Source organism: Carettochelys insculpta, chromosome 22 (assembly GCF_033958435.1).
Source record: "Carettochelys insculpta isolate YL-2023 chromosome 22, ASM3395843v1, whole genome shotgun sequence".
NCBI classification, from domain to species: domain Eukaryota; kingdom Metazoa; phylum Chordata; order Testudines; family Carettochelyidae; genus Carettochelys; species Carettochelys insculpta.
In genome coordinates, this window is record NC_134158.1 from 20,662,823 (window position 1) to 20,679,659 (window position 16,837).

Below are 16,837 nucleotides of genomic sequence, written 5' to 3' on the forward strand. Positions count from 1 at the left end.
GCATAAGCTTTCATGGGTAGAGACCCTCTTCATCAGATGCATGAGTGGGGGCTCCAGAGGCGGGTTTAAATTTGTAAGCTCATGAAACGGAGGGAGTCCCAGTCAAGAGGAGGGCCAGAATTGACAGGGTCAGTTCAGTCACAGAGGATGTGGCCTATTAGCAGCAGCAAAGGTGAAGGATCAAAGGTTTAGAAAACGTGCCCCAAGACAACAGGGTCTAAAAATGGAGTGCTTAACCTTGTTGCAGGGAGGGAGCCCAGGGGAATACCAATCTCATACAGCTGGAAGGGACCTCAAGAGGTCATAGAGTCCAGTCTTCTGCCCTGCTGGCAGGGCTCTGGAGCAAACAGGTCCTAAATGGCCCCCTCCAGGGTTGCGCTCACAACCCTAGGTTTAGTAGGCTGGGGTGTAAACCACTGAGCTATGTGGCAAGGTTTGTGTGGTGTGGTTTTTTTTTTTTTTTTCAAATACAGTAAGTCCTCTTTTTTTTTTTTTTTTTTTTTTAATTTTTTTTTTTTCCATGGAGGTTACATTCTGGGCAACCTCTGTGTAAATTGGGGAAGGGCTGGAGGGGACAGCTTGAGGAAGTGGGGCACCCACACAGCCCCTCGCTTCTCCCAGCTCTGTCTGCCAGGCTCCCCAGCTGGGGAGCTCAGTGCGCAGACAGAGGCTTGTGGCATGGTTTCTCGGGACTGCGCCACAAGCCTTTGTCCTGAGCGCTGGGCTCCCCAGCTGGGGAGCTGGGAGAACCGGTGCTGCGAGAGTCAGGCTGCTGCCCCGACAGAAGCTCTTGCCTGCTCCTGTCAGAGGCACCGGTTGCGTTAACCTGAGACTCATGCAACTGGACTGCATGTATCTTGAGGGTTTGCGGTACATAGAGGTCTGTCATTAGGAAGCTGGGAATCGCTTTTTCTCTGTCTGCTGGAGCCAGGGCCAGAAGTAATACATGTAATCTGCAGCAAGGGAGATTTTTAGGTGAGACTTCAGAACAAATCTAATTCCCCAGGGAGTGAAGCTCTGGAACAGGCTTCTGGGGAAGGTTGTGGGGCACCAATCACTGGAGGATTTTAAGACCAGTCTGGAAAAACCCTGGTCGGGAATGTTCTAGGTTTCCCAGGCCTGACCTCTGCGCAGGGGCTGGTCTAGGTTACCCCTTCCAGCCTGACACTTCTGTGGTGCCTCCTTGACAGCAGCACGACTGTTCCCAAGCTGAAGGCAGAGTGCATGTCTCGGCACTGCAGGACTCGGGAGTCTTTGTTGCCCTTGACCAGGTTTCAGGCCTTCGGAACTAGTGTGCCTTTTAACCGTGAGAGTAGCAAAGCGCTGGCCAAGGGTCCTGATGGATTCTTCCACACCGGTAGTCGTCTCCCGTCGTTTGTTTTGCACCAACACTAGACAGTTTCCTCAACACTCAGCTGTAGATCTAAGTGTGTAACTCCAAGCCCTGGGCTGGCCAGTGTGACACCGGAGGGCAGGCTAGAACATCGGTGGTCCCGTCTCCCTTGGGAACGTACGAATCTAGGACTGGTGGAGAGGTTGGGCTCTCCCAGGTAGAGCTGCCCCCTGCAGCTTTTACCACCACACGTGCACCGTTGGCCCTGCAGGCTTTTCCCCCTGCAGCTCTGTTCCCGCAGACCTACCCCAGGAAAAGGAGGGTTTGCAAACCCACCAAGCAGCTCCCACTACAGCCGAGGGCAACCTGCAGCCCCTCAGTGTGGTCGGCTTTGTTTCCTGTCTTTCCCCCACACAGTTGCCAGGTTCCCTTGGCTTCCCTCTGCGGTACTCGTATTACCCAAGTGACTCCAGGGCCCAGGAAGAGGGGTGTGCTGAGTTCATGCAGCGCTGGTTGGGAGAGCTGTGCGCTCCCTCTGCAGTCAGTCCGAGCGTGGCTGGTACCTCGAGCACACCCTGCACCTTCTAGGCCCGCCGGCGCCATCAGCAAAGTTGCCCTCTCCTGCGGGACTGGCTTGGTTATGACAATCTTGCAGCCCCCAGAGGTGGAGGAGGCCACTCGTATGGCAAACTCACAAGCCTACGTTGCCCAGTGCTGGCCTCCTAGGATGCTCGCAACCGGATTTTCAGCAGCGCCTGAGACCTGACACCCTGAGCCACTCGGGAGAACTAGACCAAGCCTGATGCACCGTCACCTCGTCAAACCTTTCTGGAACGCGTTGGCTTTAGTTGACTGAAATGGGAATATTTAAAAAGATCCGGCTATTTGGCGCTGTTTTTAAGTGCATTTTTGTTAACAAGACTTGGCGTTTTCTCAGGTCACTTCTAGCCCACAAAACTCAGTCCTCAGTTATGTCAGTGTACAGCCAGTACAGGCATGAAATCGCTTTTCCACATCCGCACCCCATTCCTTGTGTCCTAGGCTGCCCAGACAACCTAGTCTTAAAGGGACAGTCCTGTGTTTAAGCCCTGCAGCTGATGTCCCGACTTTTTCTTAAAAATGGGCAAATTTTTCCATATTGTCTGTCCCCTCCCACCCCCATCAGTACAGGTGGGTCCTGCTATTGGCTGGATCTTGCCAGCAACTCACCCAGCAGTGGTGGGGTGAGTGGGTGGGAGTGTGTGTGTGTGTGTGTGTGTGGTGGGGGGCGGGGCGGCAATGCATCCTGGGGAGAAGAGTCAAGGCACAATGTGCTCCATCAGCACAGCCCCTGCTGCGTACCAGCTCTTGGTCAGCAGGGCCCGCCCCCCCCCCCCCATCCACTTCAATAGTTTCCGTCCATGTGTGGAATAATTTTTTCATGTGGTGAGGGTGCCCCACCAGGAGAAACAAAACGTCTCCCTGTGGGTGCTCTGCTACTCAGCTGGGCAGCATCTGAGTTTCCCACACGGCTGCACAAGTGTCTGGCTTACAGGGGACGCTGCCCCTGGCCCATTTCCAGCTGTCGCCAGCTGCTGAATGGGGTGGCTGGCGAGCGTAGCCCGGTGCTAGTTACCTCCCCGTCACTCCAGCTGCTCCCTCCTGTAGTCATTAATGTGCTCCCCCATCACCCAGCTTTGCCTCTTTGCCCCCATTCCCCAGCCAGCCCTTCTGTTCTTCTATATCTCCACCTCCTCTCCCCAGGGCTGGGTGGAGAGCTGTCCCCTGGGCTTAGCGCTCTGTTCAGTGGGGGCCTGCCCTGCCACTGGGCAGGAGGAGCTGAGCCCTGCCTGTGCCAAAGCTCACACAGTGCTGGCCTGGGGAAGCCTCTCCACCCCTCAGCTAAGCTCTGGGGTGGCAGGGAGGGCGTGGGAGAGGTGACTTCTGCTTTGTTCCGCACCTTGGCTTTGCAGGCTCCACAGCAGCCCTCGGGGCAGGGCCTTAAGCCCTTCTTTCTCCTCCACCCCAGGCCTCAGCTCCTGCCCCCACTGGGTGCACAGGGCTGCTTGCCTCCCCTGGGTTCCTGGGCCCTGGTGCTCAAGGCGTCCTTAGGGCTTAACTCCTTCCTGCCTGCACTGTAGCTGGGGGACAGGAGATGGCTGGGCAGGCCCCCTGACAGGCAATCCAGGCCCCAGGATAGAACAGTCAGGGGGTCCCCTGTGCCACTCACTTGCACAGAGCCACATGCCACCCCCTGCCCAGGGAAACCCAGAGTGCCTTCTCTCGGTCAGAGGACACCCCTGCCCCCCAGTCAGCCCTGACCCCATCTCGCACGAGGGTGCCCCTCGCACCCACCTCTGCCACCCTAGTCGACCCTGCACGGCTCTCTCCCTGCCATGGTCCCAGGACCAGCTCTTGCCCTTACTCCCCCCAGTCCTGTGCCTGGCTGTACCCCAGCGCCCAGCTCCCCCCTTGCCGCTCACTTACATGGTTACAACCTCCCCCCACCCTGCCCTGCAGTGTGGCAGCACCCCCCAGTCCTGTCTTGCTGCTACAGCAGGGCTATTTAAAAGGGCCCAGGTAGGGGCAGCCCTGGGGCCCCTTAAATGCCCCGGGCCATGACGCAGTTACCCTCTGTGTCCCACTTGGCTGCAGGCCTGGGGCTGGGTTATGGCAATGGCCAGCAGCAGTCAGGAGGTGTTAGCTACCTTTACACACTGGATGGGCAAGAAGGAGGGACCAACTGCTCCCAGTCACTGGAGAGTAAAGGGAGTGCTGGGGAAAGTTGTGAGCTTTGTGAAGACATGGGCTAGTCATCCCTGCCTCCCCCCGCCCAACATTTGGATGCTGCTGCAGGGGTGAGGCCTGTGACCCCCTCCCACCAAACTCTCTCACCCCTCCATGCCTTGCCTTGGGAGGATGCAGAACCAGGTACCAGGAGAGTCTGGTCCATTCTGGGGGCCCAGACAGGCATAGTGGGCTGAGCAAAATGAGGGGATCAGGTCAGTCAGTCACCCCCCCCACCCCCCGCTGTGTGAAAGAGGTAGATGGGAGGGTGTGTGTGTGACCCTTTCCCATGTGAACCCTGAAGCTTTAAAGGTAAGAAGGCAGATAAAGATGCCACCTCCTGCAGTATTCCTCTTTAACAGGGGCTCAGTCAACTCCAGGTTAATTTGAATATTCGTATGGCATCGTCCTCCTTGCCTTTCAACTGGCCTGAACAGGAGTAATTTTAGCAGGTGTGCTGTATTCAGCATTGGGAAGTATGGTCAACCTATTGAGTCCAGAGCACACGTCCTCAGCAGGAACATGGCGACAAACTGAGCTGTCCCCATGGGGCCACTGACCTACGCGTTAAGCATCTCATGGAGGTGGAGTTCAGTCAGTGAAATGGGCAGGTGAAATAAGAGGGAGTGGTGTTTTCAGTGGAGATGTAACCACCAGTAGGTGGAACCGAACCTGGCACCTCCAGAGCTTAGTGCACAAGCCTCTGCCACGTGAGCTAAAAGCCACCTGGCTGACAGCAAAGGCTGTAAAGGAGGCTCATTCTTTCTCTCCGTAAGCAGTCTGGGGGCTACTCCATGGGACAGTCTCCCACACTCACCATGGGTGTGCCTACACTTGCATTCCTCTTTCGAAAGAGGTATGCAAATCAAAAATGCAAAGGAGGTATAGTTGCATATTCAACACCATTTGCATATTCTAATTTCAAAAGAAGGAAGACAGTGTAGATGCTGCTCGTTCAAAATTAAACCCCATCTTCGAAAGAATCCTTCTTCCCATTAAATAAAGGGAAGAAGGATTCTTTTGAAGATGGGTTTACTTTTGAAAGACCAGCATCTACACTGGCTTTCTTCTTTGAAATTAGAATATGCAAATGATGTGCTGAATATACACATTTATACCTCAATTACATTTTCGATTTACCTACTTTGCATACCTTTTTTGAAAGAGGAATGCAAGTGTAGACACACCCCATGCGTGTGGGTCACATAGATGCCTGCAGAGTTGGGTTGATGCGAGGCATCTTAAGTCAATCTATCGCCAGAGTGCAGACCAAGCTTCAGTCTAGTTGTGCTGTGGGCTTACGAGTTTCGTTTGGCCCTTGGGTTTTTCGCGGCTGCACTGGTGGGACTCCAGTTGCTGAAAAGTTGCTGAATTTTCCTGCTCTGATGAACATGGGGACACATTGTCAAAGGTCCTTAAGACACCTGAAAACCCCACCAGGTCTGTGTCTTCAGAAGTGGCCAGGGGAGTTAGGTGCTTTTGACAATTTTATGCCAGTGTAGGGGGTCAGCAATCAAAATAGCAAGAAGAACCATATCTTCCAGTTCGGTAAAAACTCAGTAATTCAAGAGCTGCAATGCACATGAATACGAGAAGGTCTTCAGTGAAGAACGTCAAACTGTACTTTTTGTAACCCCTGTTTTAAAAGCAGCGCACACATGATGATTTGTAATGGGATACATGTTTACTGCAGGATATTCAAACTTTTTACATATTCTGTTTCCTCACACTTTACGTGTGTGTGTGCGTGTGTGCGCACGCGCGTGCGCCACTGCCTGCCTGACTTTCGCTCCTGAACCTTCTCTCTCCCTGGAGGATGCTAGGGGAGTTATCCAACATTTCGAGATACGATGTAGTTTTCTATTTCGATATGAGCTGTTTGTTCTGGGGCTTTTAAATAGTCACTGTTTGAACTAATTGGGAGGGTTTGGTTTGGTTTACTTTGCAGTAATAGAGTCTGGCTCCATAAAGAAGTCCTTTAAAGAGCTGCAGGTTGCAGACCCCTGTGCTGGGGGCTTGCCTACACTTCTAGGCACCTAAAGTAGTTTTGACTGAAACAGTGGTTCTCCGCCTTTCCAGGCTACTGTGTCTCTTTCAGGAGTCTTGATTTGTTTTGCAAGCCTTCAAATTTTACCTCACTTAGTTCTGAAGTCCTTACAAAATCAGAAATACAAATATAGAACTGTCACGCATACTGTTACTGATGGTTTGCTCGCATTCTCACTTGATGATAGAATTAGAAAACCAAGCCCATTGGAATATAAATAAAATCCTTGCATTTCAGTGTCTAGATCAGTATAGACAAACCATTGTATGAAAGCTTTTTTGTACAATAGAGCACTGAGATACGCGCATTCAAGTTGTGTGAATCTTGGGTTAACATGACTGAGTGGCGGGAGCTGGTGCCTGGCTCTGGGCTGCGTGCCACTAAGGGGAGCTATAAAACTGACCATTGCAGCAGCACTGGTCAGTTCCCACCCCCCCGAACCCCGTGTGTGGCAGGCTGCTGGGACCCAGGCACCAGCTCCCCTTCATTCACAGGAGTGGGGAAACTGACCAGGGCTGCTGTACTGGTCAGTTTCCCCACTCCTGTCAGTGGCAGCTCCTGTCAGGACAGCAGCCTGACTCTTGCTGTCCCTGACAGGAGTGGTTTCCCACTCCTCTCAGTCGGTGAGGGTCAGGCTGCCACCTCTGACAGGAGTGGTTTCACAGTTCCTGTCGGGGAGCAGCCTGTGGCTGCTCACCGCTCACAGGAGACAGGGAACTTACCAGTGCTGCTGTGCCAGTCAGTTTCCAGGCTCCCCTGAGTTCTGCCAAATTTGACTTATGCGGAGGTTTTATTCTTGTGCAATCCCACTCAAGTTGGGGGTCTACTGTGCTGGATTCGCTAGTACTTTTTATGCAGTCTGTTGTGAGCACAGGTAAATGTCTAGAGGAGTTGATGATGTATCCCTGGCGGTAGGCGGCAATCGTCCAGGAGGTACACGTACCCCTGGTTGAGAACCACTGGACTAAAAGGTGCAGCCAGTTGTTTCCCTACACTTGGGTAGGAGGGGTTGCTTTCAATCACCAAGTGGAGTGCTGCAATTTGAATCCCTGATTTTAATCGTGTCATTCATTCATACTTCCCTTTCTGAGCAAAGGAACATTTTTTCGTTGCCTGCTAGAAACATTAAAACATGTTGATTTACAGTGAGAGAGAGCTTTTACATTAGTTTTGGTACCTCTTTTTGCTACCTAGGGGGTGTGTGATATGTTTGTTTTTTAAGCAATTTATATAGCTTATTGTTTTCGGATTATGATTATACAGCATTAGTATTGGAAAATGGCAAATGATATTGCTTATTGGTTCGATAATTAACTTTTTGTGATTTGTCAGGTACGTTAGGATGGTAACTGGAATTAAATTGAAACTACGTAATTGCATGTAAGATTTAGCAAAACAAGTCTTTAATACAGTGCAAGCCATATTGGATCATTTGTAAGGCTGGATCTCAAAAGTTAGATGATTTTGTTTTTTCCCCCTTGAGTCATTCTTTATACGGGAAAGCAACACTTCAGTCCAGTAATTTTGGTAGGGGCATATAGATTCAGCATATTTTTTTATTTTAAATATTTTAAGAGATTATAAATTTAGACTTTAACATATATTATGCATTCAGTTCAGGTTTCACTCCAAACAAGCTTATTTTTAATAAGAAAAACTTGTCATTGAAATTTTAAAATTTATTTTTATCTGGCTCCTCCCCACCCAAAAATCCTATTTATTTATTTATTTAAAAGTCCACTGTGTACTCAAGGTTTGCTCTTAAATATTCAAGAGACCAAATAACCAAACTTGATGGGTGCATCAACACTTGGAACTAACTTCAAAGTGAACTTCGAAGTTAGGCACTATGTCAAAGTAGCTGACAGAGGGTCTGCACACATTTTTCCTTACTTTCAAGTTAACTTTGAAGTAGGGAGACCAACTTTGAAGTCCTTACTCTATTCCCAGGAATGGAGTAGTGCCCTGCTTTTGACATAGGATGTGTGTAGATGCTCAACTTTTGAAGTTGCTTACTTCAAAGTAAGCAACTTGAAAATTATTTTTGTAATGTAGACACAGCTGACTTACTGGTTCTGGGTGGAGTCTTCCAGTATGTATAGAAATGTCTTCACTTCAAATATTTGCAGTTCAGCAAGTAGAATTTATATTCTGTGGGGTTTTTTTTAATTTTTATTTTAACAAGTTACAAAACTCCCTCCCTCCCTCCTCTGCTAAAACCCAACCCACCCATGTGTAAGAGTTCCACGACACAGTTTTATTCTGCACTTCGTGTATTTCTGTTTGGATGGTACTTTGCAAAAGAGGTGATGGTGGAGGTAGATCCCACCCGTGGCTTTGACAGGCTTCCTATTTCTAATGTTGGAGGTGTCCTCAGCTTTGCAGAATATGGGGGATACGTTCACATGGGCTGACAGAACGGGGAAGGTATAGTATGTAACATTAACACTGTGCACATTTAAAGAGGTGCATACAACACTTGTCATCGTCATAATCCTCAGCCGTGGGCTCAGTGTCCATTGGTGTCGGGTGCTTCTCTCACTATTTCCTTCCTCCTTTCCCTGTCCAGCGCGGAGTGGCTTAGCTTCTGTAGGCTGGTGTGGAGTTAATCTACTGTATCATCTACTCCATTCTGGGTGGGGTCTGCTTCTCCTACTCAAACCGTCCATTACGCCCAAAACCAGGGTCTTGATTTTTCGTTCGTTCGTGCATTCTGTAAAAATGCCTGAGTAGCTGTGACTTGTATTGGCTAACAATACCTTCGACTATCTAGCCACTCTTCTGGGTTTGCTGTTAAGTTTTGCGAATGCTTTCTTGGGGGAGGGGTTGATAACAGGAGCTGACAAACTTTTGAATTGAGGGCAGCTTCCCAATGGGCCTTAAATGCCAGAGCCCACATCCAGCAGATCTACTTGCATGAAACTTTTTCCTGACAAAAGGTGTCGGGGGGGGGGGGGAGGGCAATTGGGGGAGGGTGGTGGTTTTTGATTGGTGTGAAAATTATCAGGTTTGGGTGATACTTTGGGGTGGGGGGGGAAAGAAACTTCTGCCCAAAAGGTGGACTTCTCCATTTCTCTTCCCCGTGCTGTTTCTGGGGTGAAACTTTTCACTGTGCAGAAACTTTCAACCTCCCCTCCCTATCCCAAATAAAACACTGGAATTTCCTTTGGGACGGATGAGCCCTTGTCCAGAGAGCAGTGTCTCCATCCTGTTCCCCAGCACAGATCAGCCAGCTGTATGTCTGCAGCATACAGGGCTCGGAGACGTTGCGCTCAGCAGTCAAAGTGCCTGGGAATTTGGCCAGGGGAGTTCTCGGCGCTGTTGGAAGCCGCCTTGTGTCTTTGGAGCAGATGCTTCTAGCAGGTTTGAGAGCAGAGGCTGAGCAGAGAGATCTGCCCCGAGATTGGGGGCTGCGTTAGCAGTCTGGCCAGGGAGATTTGTTACTTCCAAGCTGGGCTGCCTTTAAATTTCTATGTTGTTCTCTTGGCCATGCCTCCTTCAAACTCTTCTCTGCAAGGATGTGCAGCCCATCTTCAGCAGATTTCCTCTGTGCTGGCAGCTCTCTCTCTCTCTCCAGCTGCTGTCTCCTGTCTTTGTCTGGAAGCTGCCTGCAGGGACTATCCTCTTGTTTTTGAAAATTGTACAGCACCTGGTGCGGAGGGGCTTGGCTCATGATTGGGGTTCCTAAGTGCTATTGTAAGAGCAAGAAAAACGTCTTAGGTGTATTACGGTAGTGCCAAGGAACCTGAGGATCAAGCAGAGCCCCGTGGTGCCAGGTGCTGTACACCTAATAGCATCATCCTGCTCCATCACAGGGGTGTCTGGGTGCTACCGTAATACCCCTAACAGCACTAACATGCAAGGCCTAGAACCATAGGGTCCTGGTCCATCCTGGGGTGCTTAGGCACTATGCAGTCCAGACAATGACTTTAATGAAGCTGGGTACATTGCTGCCTTAAACTGCTTGGGTCAGTCAAGGTCACCTAGTAAGCTGGGAGTAGAACCAGGAGTCCAGGCTCCCTGTTCCTGGGTCCACCCCCTGGGCAGCACAGCTGGTCCCAGTCACCTTGCTCAGTGCCAGTTTCCCCATTTACCTGGGTGAACCGGGGCCATTGGCCAGGACCTCTGGCTGCCTCCCAGGCCTCCTGAGCATAGGGATTTATTCTGCGGCCATGTGACCTCACTGGACCCCAGGGCTCACGTTCTTTTTCTCTCCCTTCCGCAGTAGGAAATCGGCGTCGATCCTCTCCCGTGCCCCCGCTGGGTACGCCAAAGAAGGCCCCTATCGCCCTATTTACATCATCCCGGACCAGAGGGAGCAGTGCATCTTTGCCACCGAGGTAACAAAAATTCCTGGTGCACCTGCCACCTCCCCACCACCCCGGCGGCTCGCTGACCCAGCCAGCTCTGCAAACCCGTGCGCAGCTGTGGCGTGTGCTTCCTGCTGCACCAGCCCTACCCGAGCCGCGTGCCCGCTCCTCCGGGGAGGTGGGGCTAACGTCCATCACCCCCAAAGTGCACGACGCTAAGGCGAGTGGGTGAGGGGGGGTGGGGTGTGGTGATAATACTGGGCAGGAACTTCCAGCCGTGTCTACCTGCTGGGAGCAGGGGGCTGCTGGGGGAGCTTCACAGCTGCTGCCTTGCACGCCAGCAGCGGCTTCTGCCGTGGGGGGGGCCGAATATAAGCTCGTCGCTTTCCTCTGTCCAGCTCTCTTTTGGAAAGAGTGCAAAGCCGTCTGCTTTTGCTGAATCCCGCAGGTCAGGTTGGGAGGGCTTAGAGCAGCTGTGCCAGCAGAGTTGGGGTGTTGCATCCCATTAAGGCCCCTGAGGGGGCACTGGGGAAGCAGGAACTCACCTGGAACAGGTGCAGTCCAGGTGTTACTGTCGCTGGGATGTGTCATCTCCTCTATGGACCCCCTGTGGGGAGCAAGCACTCGCCTGGTACAGGTGCAGCACAGGATCCTTGGTAGCTGAGGGCATTCTAGCCTCCTGTGGCCCCAGTGGGGGCAAGGTGCTGGTGAGGGCTCAGTCTAGCTCATCTTTAGTACTAGTAACCTCCAGTTTGGGGCACTGGGCCCTAGGGATGGGACAGAATCTGTAGGAGCTCTGCCTGTGCCTCGAGCCTATGCAGGGCAGGGAAACGCAGTCAGGTTTCTGTCCCTGTCATGCTAACAGCTGCCATCTTGCCAAACCCCTCACTGCTCCCCTGCAACCCCGGCAGATGTCAGAGCTGCTTTGCTACCCTTCTCCCACCACAGACGCTAGGCTGGCTTGACCCACGCAACCTGCGTGCACCCTTCTAACACCCCTATGTGCGCACAGGGGAATCACGCTGGCAGGGCGTGTAACAAAGGGGGAGGCCACACCAGGCAGGTAGAGGGGGAAGGCTGGCAAAGGGGTCATTTCGGGTTCTGAGGAGCAATGCGTTTCCCCCGTGAGGCCCCTGGTTTCACGGCAGTAAGTTGGGATGCTGTGAATACGGGGCCGTGCCAAGGAGGGGCGTGGGAGTCGCACCCGACTTGCTGAGCCCTGGCTCTGGTCTTAACACAGACACCTCCCCCCGGCGCTGCTGTCCGCTCTGGTAAGCGTTTGGTGGTACTGAACTCCAGCCTGGGAGCTGGCCCCAGAGCATGGGAGAAATCAGTAGGTCCCTCTCTAGACTAGACTGGTTTTTGTCGGCAAAATGGCTGTTTTTTCCAACAAAACCTGCAGGGTGTCCAGATTCCCGAGGGCGTTCTACCGACAGTAAGTCGACAGAACGTGGCACTTCGGCCGACATCCGCACCCTGCTCACCACAAGGAATGACGCCTCTGTCGACACAAAGCTGCTGTGGCCTTCTGTCGATAGGAGCTTCTAGGACGCCAGGCAACCCTGTTTGCTGTGTGTCCCGTCGGCCGCTCCACCCACTGAGTGGCTGGGCAGTCCAGCCGCGCCCTGTCAACAGAGCAGATCGTTCTTGCAATCCGCTTGGCAGTCAGGCTGTAATCTGTCGACACACGTTTTGTTGAAAGATATAGCAGGGCTACTATAAGGTGGGTGCATAACTGGCTGGGTAGCCGTACTCAGAGTAGTTCTTAATGATTGTCAGTCCTGCTGGAAAAGTATAACAAGTGGGGTTCCGCAGGGGTCTGTGTTAGGACCAGTTCTGGTCAATATCTTCATCAACAATTTAGATATTGGCATAGGAAGTACGCTTATTATATTTGCAGATGATATCAAACTGTGGGGGTTGCAACTGCTTTGGGGGATAGGGTCATAATTCAAAATGATCTGGATAAATTGGAAAAATGGCCTGAGGGAAACAGGATGAAGTTTAATAAGGACAAATGCAAAGTGCTCCACTTGGGAAGGAACACTCAGTTTCACACACAGAATGGGGAGAGACTGTCCAGGAATGACTACAGCAGAAAGGGATTTTAGGGTTCTAGTGGGCCACAAGCTAAATATGAGTAACAGTGTGATGCTGTTGCAAAAGAAAAGCAAACATGATTCTGGGATGTATTCACAGGTGTGTTGTGAACAAGACATGAGAAGTCATTCTCCTGCTCTACTCTGCGCTGGTTAGGCCTCAGCTGGAGTATTGTGTCCAGTTCTGGGCACGGCATTCAAGAAAGATGTGGAGAAATTAGAGAGGGTCCAGAAAAGAGCAACAAGAATGATTAAAGGTCTAGAGAGTGTAACCTATGAAGAGAGGCTGAAAGAATTGGGCTTGTTTAGTTCGGAAAAGAGAAGATTGAGGGGAGACATGATAGTGATTTTCAGGTATCTAAAAGGGTGTCGCAAGGAGGAGGGAGAAAACTTGTTCTTCTTGGCCTCTAACGATAGAACAAGAGGCAACGGGCTTAGACTGCAGCAAGGGAGGTTTAGGTTGGACATTAGGAAAAAGTTTCTAACTGTCAGAGTGGTCAAACAGTGGAATAAATTGCCAAGGGAGGTTGTGGGATCTCCATAGCTGGAGATATTTAAGAAGAGGTTAGATAGATGTCTGTCAGGGATGGTTTAGACAGTACTTGGCCCTGCCATTGGGTCAGGGGGCTGGACTCGATGGCCTGTCAAGGTCCCTTCCAGTCCTAGTATTCTATGATCTCCCAACGATACCTTCTGTCAACAGAGCACTGTAATCTAGACATAGCTGAAGAGAACCAGGAGGGTTGCTGGTTCTCTCCTTCCAGGAAGGCAGCTGAGCTGATCAGCTGCTCGGGTTGGTTCAGGGAGATGTGAATTCTTAAAGAGCCCTTAGGGCTTCCTGGGCTCCCACCTCAACTACAACCCCCGCAAGAGTAACTCAGCTGTCTTAGCTGGGAGTCATTGGCTGCTCCTTGCTCATTCTGATCAGGTAAGTGGTAGGCAGGCATCTACTCCCAGACCTTCCCCTGGTGGCCCCAGCCCCTTGCAGAATTCATGCATCCATGACACACACAGAACTAACATTCTTGGCCGGCCAGTTCCCCCTCCGATCACTGTTTTACTCCTGGCCCTTGAACATCGGCAGCTGTGATGCAGTCCTGCTGGCCTCAGGATATCAGGAAGGGAACATCTCTTATGGGACCAATGCTGGTTGAACAAAGAGGTGAGCCCTGAGCCGTGTTTCGTAGTGAAATCAAGTTTCCGTTCACATAGCCAAGAATCCACATGCAAGGAGGGTGGAAGGGATAAGGATAATGACTTTCAAGTACCTGAAAGCTGTCGTTACAATGAGGAGGGTGAAAAATTCTCCCTAACCTCTGAGGACCTCACAGTCAACCTGTGGAACTCCCTGCCCGAGGAGGCTGTGAAGGCCAGGACTCTATTAGGGTTTAAAAAAGAGCTTGATAAATTTTTGCAGGTTAGGTCCATAAATGGCTATTAGCCAGGGATAAAGTATGGTGCCCCTAGCCTTCAGTACAAGGGCAGGAGATGGATGGCAGGACATAAATCACTTGATCATTGTCTTCTGTTCTCCTTCTCTGGGGCACCTGGCATTGGCCACCGTCGGCAGATGGGATGCTGGGCTGGATGGACCTTTGGTCTGACCCAGTATGGCCGTTCTTATGTTCTTATGTAGGAGAGGGCAAGAAGCGATGAGCTTCAATTGCAACTAGGAAAATATAGTTTGGGCATTAGGAAAAGTGTCCTGTCTGCGTGATTAAGCACTGGATTAAATTGCTCAGGGAGGTTGTGGAATCTTTATCACTGGAGATATTTAAGAGCAGGTTAGATAGATTGTGCTCACAGGAGGACCAGGCACCAGGAACTGGACTCGGTGACCTCTCGAGGCCCATTCTAGTGGCAAAGCTCTGGGATTCTAAGAAGGTGTTGGGAACACCTGGTTCTGTGTACGATAAAATCACAACCTCCTCTCTCGCACCGAAGCTGAACCGACAAGCTCCAGGCCTGTCTAACAGACTTGGCAAGAGTTAAACATCTTCTCCCACCGGGATCGGCCCTGATCGTCTTCTTAAAATGAAACCAGATGGACACACAACTGTTTAAATATCCTCCTCTGGAGGTACCTCTTGCCTGAAGGGCCGGCTCTGGGGGTGGAGCAGGAAGGGGTGGAGTGGGGTTTGAGGCTTGGATGACTGGGAGGGGCCTGGGCAGCAGTTTTCCCTGTCATTTGAGCACTTGGGTGGTGGGTTGAGGAGATTAGCAAAGCGCCCACTGGCGGCAGCTTGTGTTTCTCCAGTGGTGCGCATCTGTCTATGCCTCTGTGCACAGAATAAAATTTAGCCTGCACGCGGATGGGGAAAAAATGGGAGGGAACCCTGCCGGGAAGAGGCTGGGCAGGGGCTCGGAGGAGCGGGGTTGAGTACCCCCCAGGTGAGGGGGGGAAATGGGCTGTTGGGGTAGGACAACCACTGCCTTGCCACTCTTGGTGGAGACCTGCCTTCTTGGTGCTGGGGTCGCAAGGGCCCTCTGGGCTCATTCTGTAGGGAGGCTCCAAGAAGCCTGCGCCGGGCTGGAGGGGTCGGCAATAGGCACAGCAGCGGAGCTGGGATGTGATGCCTGGGGAGGGAGAAGGTGAGGGAGTAACCCACATGGATTATTAGCTACAGTGGGGCGAGGCCTGCTGGGGTGGGCAGGGGCATCGCTGGAGGTGCACTCGTTGGAGTGCAGAGGCTGCATGGAACAGCTGGCCACTCCCCCCTCAAGTTGAGTGCCCAGTTTGGGCCAGCAGGGATGGGCACTGCTGGTGTAACACACGCACCTGGGTGTGTGGTTCTCTGTCCCATGGAGTGGCACCTTCACTGAGTCTCCGCTGCAGCCTTAGCTGAGCGCCCGCTGGCTGTCAGCACAAGCTGCAGGCTCCTGCGCTAAGCTCCCGAGGTCCCAGGTTCAAGCCCTGTGGGTGGTTACATGGATATCATGTGGGTGGGTGGGTGTGGCCAGGGGCTCAGCTCAAGAAGCACCTGTCTGACCTGCAGGAGTGACGCTCCCGCTCAGGGTTCCCTGTAAGCTGAGCACGTGGGCGGCCGCCCAGGAGAGAGTCGAGTGTCTCTCTTGGCTGATGAGCAGAGCGCTGGCAGTCTGGGTTTCTGTGGGTGGTGCCACAACACTTATGAGAGGGACCCCTTGAGCCCAACCTGAGCTTTGCTTAGCATTTCTGTACTCTTCTCCCTGCTACCCCCCCTCCTCCACTTTGATCCAGCTGGGGTCTGGGCATCACTGGCAGGGACTCAGCAAGGACCCTAGGGTGCTAAGCCAATGCACCCAGCAGGGGACCAGGGGCTGGGGGGGAAACGGGGGCCCAGTCCCTTTAAGGCTGGCCCAGGCTGCCTACTGCCAGGAGAGTCTCAACAGCCCCTAGGATCCTGGGGGCGTCCAGGGTGCAAGGTGGGAGGGGGTCTGGCTCTGACAAAGCTACACGCCCGCTTTAGCTGGTCTGTGGCTCTGGCTCCCGATGCAGCTGGTGTCAGTGGCACAAGGTTGGGCCTTGAGGTCAGACCCCATCTTGGGCTTGTGGCCCCAGTCCCTCCTGTCAAGCTGCCATGAAGTGGCTTGGGACCATGGCACCAATCTTGGTGCAACCCTCCACTGCTCCTCCATAGACCTCACCAAGTCGTTCCCAAGTGTAAGTCCCCGGGTGCTGCCACGACCTTGGTATGGAGTCACAGACAGCCCCCCGGAGCACACCGATTTCTCTCTCTTTCTCCACTCTGGTGCGGCCGCGTGCGTGGTAGATGGCGCCTGACACCAAGAAGCCCAGCAATAGTCAGCTTACTCCCGGTCCCCGAGCACTGGTCTCTCACCCTGCATCAATTGCACTTTGGATCTTGCCCCAAAGAGAGCCAGTTTCTACAGGACTATGTAGAACAGGGGACAGCAACCCCCAGCACAGGTGCCAAGAGCAGCGCGCGAGCCGATCTGCATCCTCACACGAGGCAGGAGCTCAGCCCCACCCTTCCCCCCCCACCCCGCCGGGCAGCTGGCTCAAAGCCAGGCCCCCTGGGGATTAACAAAAGACCAGCTAATGCTCCCAGCCGTCACCGAAACAGCAAAGCTCTGCTTCTGCAGGGGTTTGTGAATGAAGCTGTTGTAAGTAGGACTAATAGTGACTTTAAAAAGTATCACCAGCACCCTGTCCCTATGTAGAGGTCAAAAGGTCACATTTTGGCCCTTTTCCTCGGAAAAGTTGCTGACCCCTGGTCTAGAGCCTCATTGCATCGGAAGAGGACATGAGGGGTTCTTTACAAGCTTAATGCTTTAGTGA

At 52.3% G+C, this 16,837-nt stretch overlaps 1 protein-coding gene across 2 annotated transcripts in view; it reads left to right on the plus strand.

Moving 5' to 3' along the window:
• DLL3 (delta like canonical Notch ligand 3) overlaps window positions 1–16,837 on the plus strand; it is a 356,208-nt gene that overhangs the window by 158,332 nt on the left and 181,039 nt on the right. For both annotated transcript variants that reach the window (XR_012648465.1, XM_075016362.1), the window contains exon 8: window positions 10,372–10,486. Coding sequence is in view for 1 of the 2 variants with exons in the window: in XM_075016362.1 (XP_074872463.1) it covers window positions 10,372–10,486 (115 nt within the window). In the remaining variant the exon portion in view is untranslated. The remainder of the gene's footprint in view (window positions 1–10,371; window positions 10,487–16,837) is intronic.